General features: G+C 38.5%; 1 protein-coding gene across 3 annotated transcripts in view; it reads left to right on the top strand.

Moving 5' to 3' along the window:
- The window catches only part of EML4 (EMAP like 4), a 273,980-nt gene extending 260,496 nt beyond the window's left edge, over window positions 1–13,484 (top strand). For all 3 annotated transcript variants that reach the window (XM_032773633.2, XM_032773631.2, XM_032773635.2), the window contains 4 exons: window positions 2,852–2,939; window positions 4,316–4,414; window positions 9,951–10,081; window positions 10,717–13,484. In XM_032773633.2, coding sequence (XP_032629524.1) covers window positions 2,852–2,939; window positions 4,316–4,414; window positions 9,951–10,081; window positions 10,717–11,181 — 783 coding nt within the window. In that variant the 3' untranslated portion in view covers window positions 11,182–13,484. The remainder of the gene's footprint in view (window positions 1–2,851; window positions 2,940–4,315; window positions 4,415–9,950; window positions 10,082–10,716) is intronic.
- The last annotated feature ends 370 nt before the right edge of the window (window positions 13,485–13,854 follow it).

Below are 13,854 nucleotides of genomic sequence, written 5' to 3' on the forward strand. Positions count from 1 at the left end.
GCCTGGGGAGGAAGTAAAGAGAAGACAAGGGGAGGGAGGTTATTTCCCTTTGTGGTAAGACTCAGGGCATCTGAGTCTTGGGGTCCCCTAGGGAAGGTTTTGGGGAGACCAGAGTGAGCCAAACACTGGAAATTTTTGGCTGGTGGCAGCGCTGTCAGATCCAAGCTGGTAATTAAGCTTGGAGGTTTCATGCAGGCACCCACATTTTGGACTCTGAGGTTCAGAATTAGGAATTATGCTTATGACAGATGCAGCTTCCCAGGGCTGTGTCCATTGGTGTGGTTAAAACCTTAAAATTAGCCATACAGCCATTGTTCAAATAGTGCTGTGGCCTGATTCCACAACCTTTCCTCACTTGATTAGTCGTTCTTTGTGCAAATAGTCCCGTTACAGTCAGTGAGAGGCAAGGTTACTTGTGTGACTAAGCGTCACACAAGGATTAGGCCCTCTTGTGCAGTGTATTTGTAGCTGATTGGTGGCAAGAGCAATCATTACTAGAAAAAGAACAATATTCACAGCAAATTAATCTGATAGCTCATCTCTCTGTGTCTATTGTACCATGAATTTGTCCTGCAAGAGTTTTGCCCAGCTCAAATTGAAAACTCTTGGTTAAATTATATTTGCTAGTTCAAAGTGTTTTCTTAAGGCTATAGTATACATTTATCTTTCTGTAGTTTTCCAAATCAACTTGCTGTAGATTTACAATCTAATAAAAATCATACTTGTTCAAAATGAAATACAGCAAAACCAGTGTTAACTGGCAGCCCAAGGAGCTAGCAATGTCAGTGGCCTAGCAGAAGTAGACTTTTACTAAAGGTCAAACAGAAATGTGCTTGAATCCTTTAAATTGGTCCCTTGCGAAACAGAATTACCTGTTAAAGGTTGTATTTAAGTGGAGGTTTCAGTGATGTAGCCATGCACAAGAAAAACCTTGTTTTTCAGAAATCAGTTATAAAGTTATAGTTTCATTTTACAGTTGGATTTCTTATTATAACTTGATCAGTGTAATAATATAGGTGATATGGAGGGATTTAAAATCTGCAGTGCAGTAATCTGAAATTAAAGCTGTGCAGGTGTGCATTTTAAAAAAGTGTTAATTGAGTAGGATAGATAGAAACATAAAGCAGGGATCAGGTGCAGGTTTCTTGGTAAAAACAGAGCATACAAATCCTGAACTCTGTAATCTGAAGCCTTTCAAGATATTACCTCACCCACCTTGTTTTTTTCTGCAGTCATTTAAGAATTGGTCTCTATTACATATGTCATGTTTCTGAGTTTCAGTGTGGATTTATAACTTTCCAACAGACTGTTCAGAGTTGTGAACTGTTTCCAAATAAAAATCTTTTTTGTTTCATTGTGACTTCTGGATTGATTTTCTACCACCTGAACAAATGTAGTATTCCCTTTCCTTCCCTCTGTCCTAGCCTGGGGCTGCCTACAATGAGCTTATTAAGGGGAAGTTTGAGCCCTTTAAAATAGTTTACACTGCTGTTCTGTAAAAATAAGAACTTGTAGCAGAATGTAAGATTATTGGCAAAACTGTATGAAAAGTTAACTTGCTGCAGTATGGACGGTGTAAAAATAAGTGAGCTTCCTGTGAGTCTACATGGCTTCTTTGTGGTGTTGAATCTGACTAATTGATAAAAGCAATGTTTATAAGACTTTAAGCTCATTTATTTGTAATCATTTAATCATCCTTAAAGGAGAAAATTAGGAGACAGCTATTGGAATTTTTTGTTGTTCATCAGAGTGTCAGTGTTCTGTATTGCTAAGGTTTGTGGGCCACATTTCCAAGAGAGCCCAGCACCAGTAGCTCCCAGCAGGCTGAATTTTCACAAGAGCTCATTTCCTGGCAGATGCAGTTGAAATCAATGGGTGCTGTACATTTCTGAAAATCCAGCCGCTTACTCAGGTACCTAAACAGGATCTGAGCTTGTCTGAAAACCCAGTCGCAACCATGAGTGCTGAGCACTTCTGAAAGTCTGCGATTTTCCCCTACCTTTAGTAATTCAAACTCATGCGTTTAGTCTCAGTGCCCTATCAAAAGACAGGTTTCAGAGTAGCAGCGGTGTTAGTATGTATTCACAAAAAGAACAGAAGTACTTGTGGCACCTTAGAGAACATACAGAGAACATGAAAAGGTGGAAGTATGCATACCAGAACTTAACACACCTTCTGTGGGTCATCGTAATTATCACTTCAAAAGTTTTTTTTCTCCTGCTGATGATAGCTCATCTCAATTGATTATACTCTTCCTGTTGGTATGCATACTTCCACCTTTTTAATGTTCTCTGTATGTATAATTATCTCCTGTCTGTGTGTTCCATTCTGTGCATCCAAAGAAGTGAGCTGTAGCTCACGAAAGCTCATGCTGAAATAAATTTGTTAGTCTCTAAGGTGCCACAAGTACTCCTGTTCTTTTATCAAAAGACAATTCAACATGATTTGTTTTTCCTAATTGACTGGTTCAAAATAGAATTCTGCTCTGTTGTTTCATGAACTCATCCATACTTGAACAGCTTGTCTGCTTGGATTAAATTTGTACCAGGAAGGGGCAATATTATTACCAAGGAAGAATCCACCTTACTCTGAAACTCTAATAGGTTACGGGAAAGGCACTTTGCCAGATTCATGTTTGTTTAGTCATTGGCAAATGTCTCTCTGTGTAATAGGAATCTTTACAGGAATGCAAATGTTTGCAATAGATCATGCAAAAAGAACAACTCATTACTACTTCTGATTTTAATTATCCTATGCCTTGTTAGTTTTTCAGCCATCACTGGAAAAGTTTATATTTTAATGATGACGGAAGTTAAAAGTTTCATGTTGGCATTATTGTGTTATTCTTTAGGGACATTCCAGCTATATTACACACCTTGACTGGTCCCCGGACAACAAGTATATAATGTCAAACTCAGGAGACTATGAAATACTATACTGTAAGTATGAAATTAAATTATATGTACGGGACAGAAATTTGCCTTAGCAATCATAATACATGGAAGAATGTATGTGGTCAGGGCTGTCTATGCAAAATGCTTTCTGACAAAGGAACTAATTTGAACTTTTGTAACCTGATATCCTGATATTATTCAGAGCTGTGTATTACCTAATGGCAATTCCAAATATAGTTTACTTCTCTACAAGGTCATAAATCAGGATAACAACTTAGAATTTACAGAACAAGTGGCACTAGGTTGTGACGTTGCTCCAAAAGGTTTTGCACTTTGAAAACAGTTTGTATAGATTGTCTATTTAGTATCAACAGTGTGATCTATTGAAGTGCGTAAGATTTGAAAGAGAAAAGCTTGAACCAATAACAGTATTTATATAGCTGTATAATAATAGTATTTGCATACCTCCTGCCTTTTTTAAATGTATGTGTTTATTTAACTATTAGATGTGTCTAGCAACTATGCAGAACCACACCTAAAGCAAGGTGAGCTGGTCAGAGCACAGACATTTTAATCTATTTTAAAAAATAGATTTTTCCCCCTATTCTCTTTGGAGGAAGTCATCAGTTTGGAATTGATGGGCTGTGACTCCTCTTTCTTTAACAGGCATGAATAACCACTATTCGCAAATGAAAAATGTCTAGCACCTTCTCAGGTCTGTTCCACCCACTGCAACTCAGCTGTCAGCTGATAGTTCTGTATCTGGATCTGTCCAAAGTTTCTGTGACTGTAATTGTCTATGCAGTGAGGTGAAGGCCTGCAACCCATTAATGCCAAACTGCTGAACAGAAAGACAGAATCATTCCGTTTCTGGTTAGAAGGTGAAAGGGGATTGAAACTCCAGTGGCAAATGGTTCCTCACTACCCAGAATCATGATTTTTTTTAAAAGTGAACTTCCTGAGTGACTGAGTGAGTACTACTCCTAACAAGTATGAGGTCTGGCAGCATGGGGACTGAGATGTTCATTGAAACATTTTATAAAGCACTTTAATGAGGGAACCAAGAAATGGTGGGGTGGAGGTTAGGTCCCAATTCTGATCTTAGGCCAGTGTAAATTAGAAGTAATGGAAGGTGAAATTGAAGTAGTTGGAGATACACAGGTGTAAAATCAGTGTAAATGAGAGGAGAATCAGGCTCTTGGGTCCAAAATAAAGCTCAGAAGTACTTGGAATTTGGTGAAGGATCTCTCCCACGATGGAGGAATCTAGTACTGGCCTTGTCATTGTCTTTCCCGAATGATTCAAAAATGGTTAAAAAAAATTACTCTTAATTAGTTTCTCCAACATTCTTAGTGTCTTCAAGGAACAAAATAGGTGGATCTAATTCATATGCCATTACTGTTAATTCATGTCTTTTAAAGGGGACATTCCAAGTGGCTGTAAACTTATCAGGAATCGTTCGGATTGTAAGGATATAGATTGGACGACGTACACTTGTGTGCTAGGGTTTCAAGTATTTGGTAAGCACCATTTAACTTGCTTTTACCCTTTGTTTTGTTTAACCTTTATTATGCTAGATTTTGTCATTGGAAATACTCGATTAATGATCATGGTACGGTAATTGGAATGTCAGTACAGAATTGCTTCAGTTACCTCATGGTGGTAGTATTATTAGATACCCCCAACAATTCCCTTATGTCTGACACACTATCCTAGGAGACTGCCCGCAATGCTGGTCAAGTGATCAGTCTTAAGCAGGATGTAGCTCTCCAAAGGTAGATATTCTCCATAGATAATACATATTCATCTTCCATTTAATATTAAAGGTTTGAGGGGTTTTTTGTTCTACTCATTTTAGACTCTGGAGTTTGGGCCTTGAGCCATAAACTGTTCTGTTTTGAGAGACAGTACTGGGGATGGGAATGAGGAGGAGAGAAAGTACAGTAAAGATCTGAGGTGTATACTTTGTACTGTGTAGTCCATGACTCAGGAGGGTGGCTACACCATTTGAGGACTACAGTCAAAGATAACCAGTGTGCCCTATATCTGAAGAGGAGGAGTTCTTTAAAAAATGAAGCAGATTTTTTAAAACAAATCTACAAAAATTTAAAGAATGGACAGTATTATGTATGATTTCTATACCAAAACTCAGGGCTGTGGCTGAATAGTTCAAGTTATTTTCTGCAAAATGACATTCTGTCAGTCTTAAGTAAGAGCCCTTCTGTGAAGTGTTGAGGGATATTGTTCAGCTTACCAATGCTGTGAACCAAATCGTGTGAGCAGGGTGCTAAATGTTTCACATTCACTACTAGTACAAGAGATCTGCCTCTGGTGTTCACACATATGTGAAACATAAAAAGTAGGTAGAAGCAAGTTAGTAAATTCTTGGGGATCAGAGATCAGAGCATGCAAAGCTTTTCTTCTTGGCTAGTGGGAGTTCACTTTTCAATGCCAATTTATTTGCTGGAAGGAAGACAATAGATAGATGTTTTTCTGAATGCTTACTCTTCATGTAGCCTTTGATGATAACCACATACCCCCTCTGAGATGATCTCCTTAATACGCAAGTGCTCTAGAAGGGCTACATTTAATTTGCTGGCTACAGTGACACTCTTATATGTCAAATAAGCCGGGAACCTGATAGTTTGGTCTTTATAATCGAAGACCTACAGTCCTTTCTCTTTAGAGGTGGATAGTTGAGCTATGCTGGAACATGCCTCTGATGTAGGTGAACAGATACCTACACTGCTGCTTGTTGGTATTTTGATTAGATTCTGGCTCCTTTTAGCCTGAAAAATTAATTTAATGTTCTACATGCACATGTTTATCCAATCTCTGTTGATGGCATTCAGAGCAGATGGCTGCTTTCTCCTGAAGCTCTGGGTGTGTAAGGCTGGATTGATTAACGATATTTGTCTGCAGCATTGATTTCCTAACTTTCTTTGCTGTTATGGAGCAAATACTGAAAGAGTGGAAACCGTACCATAAAGGAATGGGTATTGTTAGTGCCTCACAGGAGATTCATCAGGTAGCAATGAGGAAGTGCAAGGAGCCAAGCCTTCAGCATTTTCACAAGAGTTTAATGTCCTGGTCAGTGAGCAATGAAATACTTCAACGGTGGCAGGAGGACTGAGCTGGGCCTGTACCCTCTGTTTTGTTATGATAGGCTTTGAGGCGCTCCTTATATTTTTTTTTTCCTTTATATTTTGAGTTAATGAAAGATGCCATCGTGCAAGCACTAAAACTACAGCAGCACTCATTTAGCAACATAGCAGATACAATATGGGTAGCAGCTGTATCAGATTCCCTACTCTTTCTCAAAAGTGCCCTTCAACCAGAATATAAAGGGACAATGTCTGGAGATGCAAGAGGAATTCTGTTTCCATGCTCAATCAGTCATTAGCGATACTGCTGACATTGCATACAAGAAAGTCAGTTGTGGTTGTACCAGTAGCTGTATGATTTGAACACTTATTCACTCTGATTTGGATCTAGACCACCAGCTCATTCTACTTAGCCACCATCAGATAGGAGCTAGTGATGACCTGGGCCAAATTCACCTCAGATGACATGCAGATGAACAGCTCTGTATTTCATTATCAGTACCCTATGCCACCCAGGCCCTTTCTTTCTCTTGTATATTTTAAACTGCATTTCAGTTGCTGGTAATTCTGGTCAAAGTTTCTGATTTATCTCCATTCCATCCACTTTATTATGCACTGCTGCTATTATGTACTAAAGTTTTGTTAAACTTAACAGCTCTCAGATTCTTCAGAGTCCTAAGGGGTCTTGGGTTCACAATGGAAAGTGAAATCCGAGTGATACTTCTAAATGAAAAATCCACCAGTTAATCACTAGTGTGTTTAAAAATAAAGTGAGCATAGCAAATACCGTGACATCAGTTATTCTGCCAAAAATCATTTGTCATCTTCAAGGTGTAGTTGCAAACTTAAAAAGTTCCAGGCCCATCATGTTTTAATTTTCTACTGTTGGGCATTCCTGGTCCTTACAGACATCCAGGACCATTTACCTAGTCTCAAATTACAGCATTGTCATCCAGCATGAGACTTGAGTTCTATTCCTCATTCAGCCACTCACTGCTGTGATGCTGAGCAACTCACTTCACCTCTGAGGGCATGTTTCCCGTACTTTCTTTGACTTTTCTCTGTTCAGACTGTAAGCTTTTTTAGACATGGACTGTCTCATGTCTCATACAGTGCCTAGCACAAAAGAGTAGTATCATATAGGGACTGCTTATACTGTGATACAAAATAATAGTAATAACATAAACGTCACTATTTTAAAAAGTTTTTGAACATTCTATACTTTTTTTTTTTTTTAACCCTGTCAGCCTTGTTGACGGGTTACTCTTGTCATACTTTCCTGAATCCTTGAAAGGAAAAATCCTACCAGTTTGTTAAAACAGATTATCTTTTTTTTGACTGCTAATATCAAATTGGCGTATACAATAGAGCCCTCTCTCTCATTATAAATTAAGAAGGGGGACATAATCTAGCTCTCTGGTCAACATCTGCCCAGAATGGCATCTGTAATTTCAGGAAGCAGATAAAATTGTAGAGTAGTTGCTTAATTTAGGCTCCTAAATATAAACATCAAAGAAATGTCTGCAGCAGAGTTTTGAATATACTCTAAAGTTCATTTATTAGCCCCACCTACTGGTTACACTATATTAATAGATTAAGAAGGTATTTTAAGATCAAACAATTTAGTTCTAGCTGCTTGAAAATTCTTGAGATATTTATTTATGAAACAGACATCATTACTGTTGAGACATTCAAAATATTGCCTAACAATTTCCTTCACAGTTCATGTTGTTCACTTTGGTAACTTATCTGCAGTAACATTCACTTGCCTCAGATATCCTCCAATACTGGCCAGGCTCCCTCCTCTTTCCTTAAAAAGTGTGATGAATTAGGCATACCTTTTAGTTTTCCCATGGCTTCTAATCTTCTAGATTAAATTTCCTGACCCAGTGAAAAGTGTCACAAACAACTTTCATATAAACTAGTGAAATAGAGGTGTTGCTTTTTAAAACAATTTCAGATGTGAACAAGTTGTTTACTTTATATTTTCAACATTGACATTTTTTTTAATGCTGTAAAACTTTCAGGCTGGCACTAAACCTACAGTTTACTCTGAGTTCCCTAATGTTTCTGTCCTGATGATACAAAGAAGTGGCAGAAGTATTTTTAATGCCTAAACCAGTGGTTTCCAACCTTTTTATGCACAAGATCACTTTTTGAATTTAAGTGCAACCCAGGATCTACCCTGTCACTTCCCCAAGGCCCCCCCCTTCCCCAAGGCCCCACCCCACTCACTCCACACACACCCCGTCACTCGCTCTTTCCGACCGTCACTCACTTTCACCGGGCTGGGGCAGAGAGTTGGGGTTTAGGAGGAGGTGTGAGCTCTGGACTGGGGCCGAGGGGTTTGGAGTATGGGATCGGGCTCTGGGCTGAGCCTGGGGCAGGGGGTTGAGATGCAGGAGGGGGTAAGGGGTGCAAGTTCTGGGAGGGAGTTTTAGGTACAGGAGGGGGCTGGGGCTCCAGGCTGAGGCAGAATGTTAGGGTGAAGGAGGGGGCATGGGATGCTGGTTCCAGGAGGGGGGTTTCAGGGCTGGGAGTTGGGGTATGGGAGGGATACAGGCTGCCCCTAAGTGGTACTTATCTTGGGTGGCTCCTGGTCAGTGGTACAGTGGGGTTAAGCCCACGCTGCTCCCAGAAGTGGTCAGCACACCTGTGCGACCCAGGGGGAGGGGGGAGCACGTGACTCTGCTCACTGTTCCCTGCCTGCAAGCACTGCCCCATGGCTCTCATTGGCTGCAATTCCCCGTTCCTGGCCAATGGAAGCTGCAAGGACGGTGCTTGCAGGAAGGAGGAGCATGCAGAGACCCCTGCCCACACCCCCCTAACCCCCAAGGGCCACAGGGACATGCTGGCCTCTTCTGGAAGTGGCATGGGACCAAGGCAGGCAGGGAGCCTGCCTTAGGCCCACTGTGCCACTGGACTTTTAGTGGCCGGAGATCGCAGTTGACTGTCAGAGGCTCCAGGATCAACCAGTCGATTGCGATCTACCAGTTGGTGACCACTGGCCTAAGCCAATGCTAGTAGCTGGAGAAGATATGCCTTCCCTGGCTATTTTGATGATTGACATCCTTTGCAATCACGATGCTTAAAAAATGCAACAAAACAAAAAAGGCTCTTCATATTTATGCAACTCTTGGTCACCCAGCAAGCGATGGCTGAATTGTAAAAGTTAGCACCATGGAATAAAATATCATACTTTATTTATTAGTTTACCCTTTTTCCAGTTTTGTTCTTAGATACGCAAGACAATTTTTGCTGCATGTTGAAGGTCAAGAGCTTGCTTTTTTTTAATTCAGTGCTCCTCCTTCGTTCCATCACACAATGTTACTTTTCTTCTGTCTAGACATATCAGTTCTGTGCTTTGCGCTTAAGTGCAATTCACTATGTATTTGTTTTATTTAAGCACTATTTTCATGTATGGCACATGTCCAGGCTGAGTTTCTGTGAAAACTATGATGATCAGTGGTCTGTTTCTAATCATACTGCCATTAGAAAGAGGATTCCACAACACAATAATTATTTTGCTCCAAAAACTATATAAAAACAAAAAATTCAATTAATATAGTGTGCTGCATTTAAGTTTCTTACATACTTCAAAAACTCACGTCACTTTTAGAACATGAATACATGTACCAAACAGTGTTCATTTAAGAATTATCTGTTTTGGCAACAAGTTGAATTTTAAGTTAAGCACTTGTGCATCTATATTTGCAGGACTGGGGTCTTGAATAGCAAATTTAGCAAGTCAGATAAATTTTCTTGGTGTGACAAAATATAAACTTGAGTTCAATATCCTATTCAGTTTCCTAATTTAATTTGATAAATGCATTGTTTGGCTTTATTTTTAGCCTTATGTTAGGTTTCATGGATTATATTTTTGCATCAGGATTTTTTTTAATTTTGTTTTTAAATTACTGTTACTAAATATATCTGTGACACCATATCCTAGGAGTATGGCCTGAAGGATCAGATGGGACGGATATAAATGCTCTTGTCAGATCCCATAATCGAAAGGTGATAGCAGTTGCTGATGATTTCTGTAAAGTCCATCTCTTTCAGTATCCCTGCTCCAAGCCAAAGGTAAGCTTAGACTACTCTGTGAGGTGTATTATAGGCAGGGTCATAACAAATTTTACAGTCGCCTGACACCTCCCCTTATAAGACCCTGTTTTCATTTGCAACTTTGGCAAACTTTAATCATTTGGGGTGAAATTTTCCATGCCAGATGGTTCAGCTATTTGTAAGATGGGTCCCCACAGAAGATCCATCCCGTGCATTGAATGAGACAGGGACTCTGTCAAAATAATAGTATGGAGGAAGAGAATAACTTAATTATAAAATAATTTTGTTTGCCACTTGGTGGCAAACTAAATGTGTTGCTGGATGTTTTAAAGTTATCTATTTTTTTTAGTCTGTATCTGGCACTTTCCAAGTACAGTTTTCATGAGGACAGATAGCCAGCCCAAACATGGAGAAGTCTCGTACAATTTGGAATGTATACAATTCAGTAATAATACTCAAGAGAAAAGTATATCTTTTGGGGGGCACGGAATTGAATGTAGATTGGTGTAGGTGGTGTATATAAATTATTCTTTGGAATACTCCAACAGATATTTCAGTAGTGTTTTGATATTAACAAATAACAGGAAAAGATTGTGACAGTTAATTCCTCTCTCTCTCTTTCTCTCCTCCCCCCCCCATTTTTTTTTCAAAAGGCCCCCAGTCACAAATACAGTGCTCACAGCAGTCATGTGACAAATGTCAGCTTTACACATAACGATGGGCACTTGATTTCAACTGGAGGGAAAGACATGAGTATTATTCAGTGGAGACTTGTGGAGAAGATAACTTTGCCACAAAATGACATTGTAGTAGAAATTGGTACAACCAAAGCACTCATCTCTGCCAGTGAAAGTGTGGTAGAGTCCCCTGCACCTCTTTCACAATCATTTGATGAAATGCCACAAAATGAAAGTCTAACCGACAGCTCTCTCACATGTTTGGAGAGCAATTTGGAGCAGACTGTGGAGGCCAATGAAGAGCAAAGTGAGGAGCAAAGTGAAGGGAGCAGTCTGGATCCAGGTGAGCCAAGCTACGAAGAACCATCCAATGAGACAAGTGAGGAGCAAAGTGAATCCACTGTTACTGAAGACCAGCAAGATAATTCACCAGTGTCTTAACACTTCAAACTCCGATGGTCTTGATTTTCCATTGGTGTGTGTGCTTTCATAAAAGGGAGAGGGTTTAAATAGGGGAGGGGAAGTAGCTGAGATTTATGCCCACTCCAGCTGTTGGGTTTCAGTGAGATTTTTAGTCTGATTTTGTTTCAATATGTGAACTATCCCAAGGGCCCAGCTTGACAGTTTATGTCAAGAACTGGTCAAAGTTAGTAGTTGGACATGACCATAGGTTCATTTTTAATTCTGAAATTGCTGTCAGGAAGTGGCATGATGTAAATACTGGAAAAAAGGTTAGTTCTAAGGAAAAGCTGAAATAAACCACTTTAATCATGTGAAAGTGTTTTCTGGAAGTACTAACACCAAACAGAAGCACTGAATAAATACCAGCTGAATAATACTATGCTGTTTTTCCAGGTGCATAAAAAAAAATCTGAAAAATTAATGTTGTGGAGCTGTTCTTTCTTTTTTAATGAAAAAAGAGGAAAAGCAAGAGAATAATGCCATGTTCATGCAACTGCCTTCTTGATCTAACACATATGCAATTTTCTAACACTACTAATTCCTAATGGAGTGTGGACATGCTTGCAGTCTGTCTGCCCTAGGTGCTGCTTGTTCTAAGGCATATCATATCAAGGAACAGTTTTTATTGATCCTTGTGTATAGACCTATTTAATCATAGAACTTTAACCAAACATCGGAATGTTTATGAATTACTGACAACCTAAAAGTTGATTAAAATGTAAGAAGCAATTGTGTTTTCAAAGAATTGCTGGCCTTGATATTTTGAAACTTAAGAATCTTTATATTGACCTGGAGGTGAACAGAAGAGAATGCATGACAAGAAAACAAAAGTCTGATGGTTCTAGGGTTAAACATAGGCTTCAAGCAGAAATCGTTCCCTTACTACTAGGAGAAATATAAATATAGTTAAATCGTTAAATTGGTGCTTGGGATTAGTATAGTAAGATGTTATCTTTTTTTTTTCCTATTATGGGGTGACTTTAAGAATCAATAAACTGCAAATGTTTTTTTACTGGCTCCTTTAGCAGTCATGATAATATCACAATAATTTAGATAATGTTGCGTATTTTGAGATTTCCTCTTTTGATGATTTTTCTCTCGCCGAGTTGCTGTAAGCCGTGCAGCTCTTATGTGGCTATACCTGGCCAGTTACAGGATATCATGGCATTTGTTATGCATTTGGAAAATAACTTTTTTTTTTTTTTTTTTTACAAAACTTGTCAGACAGCTACATTTGTTTCTTAAGTACATAAGTTTCCTACATTAAAAAGAAAAAAATAGATTTACTGACAAATATGCATTTCCTATGTACTTGTTTATATTTTGATTACATAGAATTTTTTTAACTTGCTGCATCGTGCTGATATTTTAGGTTTTAGTTAGAAAGTCTTGTTTAGAAACTTTGGATGAGTTCATAAGTCTTAAGTGTGCGAGCGTTTACGTGATTGTGCCATTCCAAAGTGCATCAAAACTGTCATTCCCTTTCTAGTATCTTCTCAGGAGTAATGCTACAGATCAGGTATTTAGTCATCATTTGGTAAGATCAGAAAACTCAGATGGACTCCCAAAGGATATTTAGAACATTTATATATATATATATATATATATATATATATATATAATATCCTCTTGTTTACAACAGTTCCAGAAAACCTCAAAATAGTTCTCTTCAAATGAAGGGAGATGTGGATTCCAAGCAACTCAACTGTTTAAACTGTGCTCTGTACATAGTATTTTACTGGAGAGCTCTAGTGTGTGTGACTTACAGTTTTGCCAAATAATAATGACAGAAGATAAAGATCAGCTCATCAAATTATATGCTTTCAAATGAGGAATATTCTGTAAGGTGAGAAAATAATTCTAATAATGGATAAAGGTTTATCAAAGCTAGTGAGGCACAGAGCTCTCTCTATCTTTTTTATGAACTCCACATAAGCAACACGTCATTTTGAAACATCCATCACTTAGGGGTTGCCATGTAAAGTGAGAGTTATCGTTGTGATATTCTTGTGTTGTCGTTCAAAAGAGTCAACTAATATGCAAAAAGCCTTACAGCTTTCAATTGCTGGCAACTACTGTTTAACCGATAATTAAATCTGTGATAATGGATGGAAATGGGTGGGATTATGTCACTGTAGATGTTTTAGACAAATAATTGTGAATGAAATATGATTCAGAGTGTTTCATGTGAAGATGTTTGAGCCATTTCTATCTATCATGCATTCCTGTCTCATGGCAGAAAATTTTGAAGATAAAAAAACAATAAAATAATCAAAATAATACATTGTCTTTGTCTTTCAATATAAGTGCTTATTCCTTTATATACATATTAAATGTCAGTTTTCATCAGATTCCTTAATGTGTTTATCAGATTATTTTTTATTTCTTTCTTTAATACCTTCTTGTCTCTGACTAATGCTTTTGCTGGTAACCCTCTTCCTGGCTAATAAAGGGTACCTATTCACCAGGAAAAACAGGAAATACTCATACTACTCCAAATTACATTAATGTGAGTGGACTTGCATGTCTGCTCATTGCTTTGGAAATGTACCCCTAAGTGGTTGCGGTTTAGACACATACAGTGTCTCCATTCCATTGATGGGCTAATAGGTTGGCAAGACCACAGTATAGCAGTTGATTAAGGAGATCACA

The sequence above is a fragment of the Chelonoidis abingdonii genome, chromosome 3, assembly GCF_003597395.2.
Source record: "Chelonoidis abingdonii isolate Lonesome George chromosome 3, CheloAbing_2.0, whole genome shotgun sequence".
In the NCBI taxonomy this organism is placed as follows: domain Eukaryota; kingdom Metazoa; phylum Chordata; order Testudines; family Testudinidae; genus Chelonoidis; species Chelonoidis abingdonii.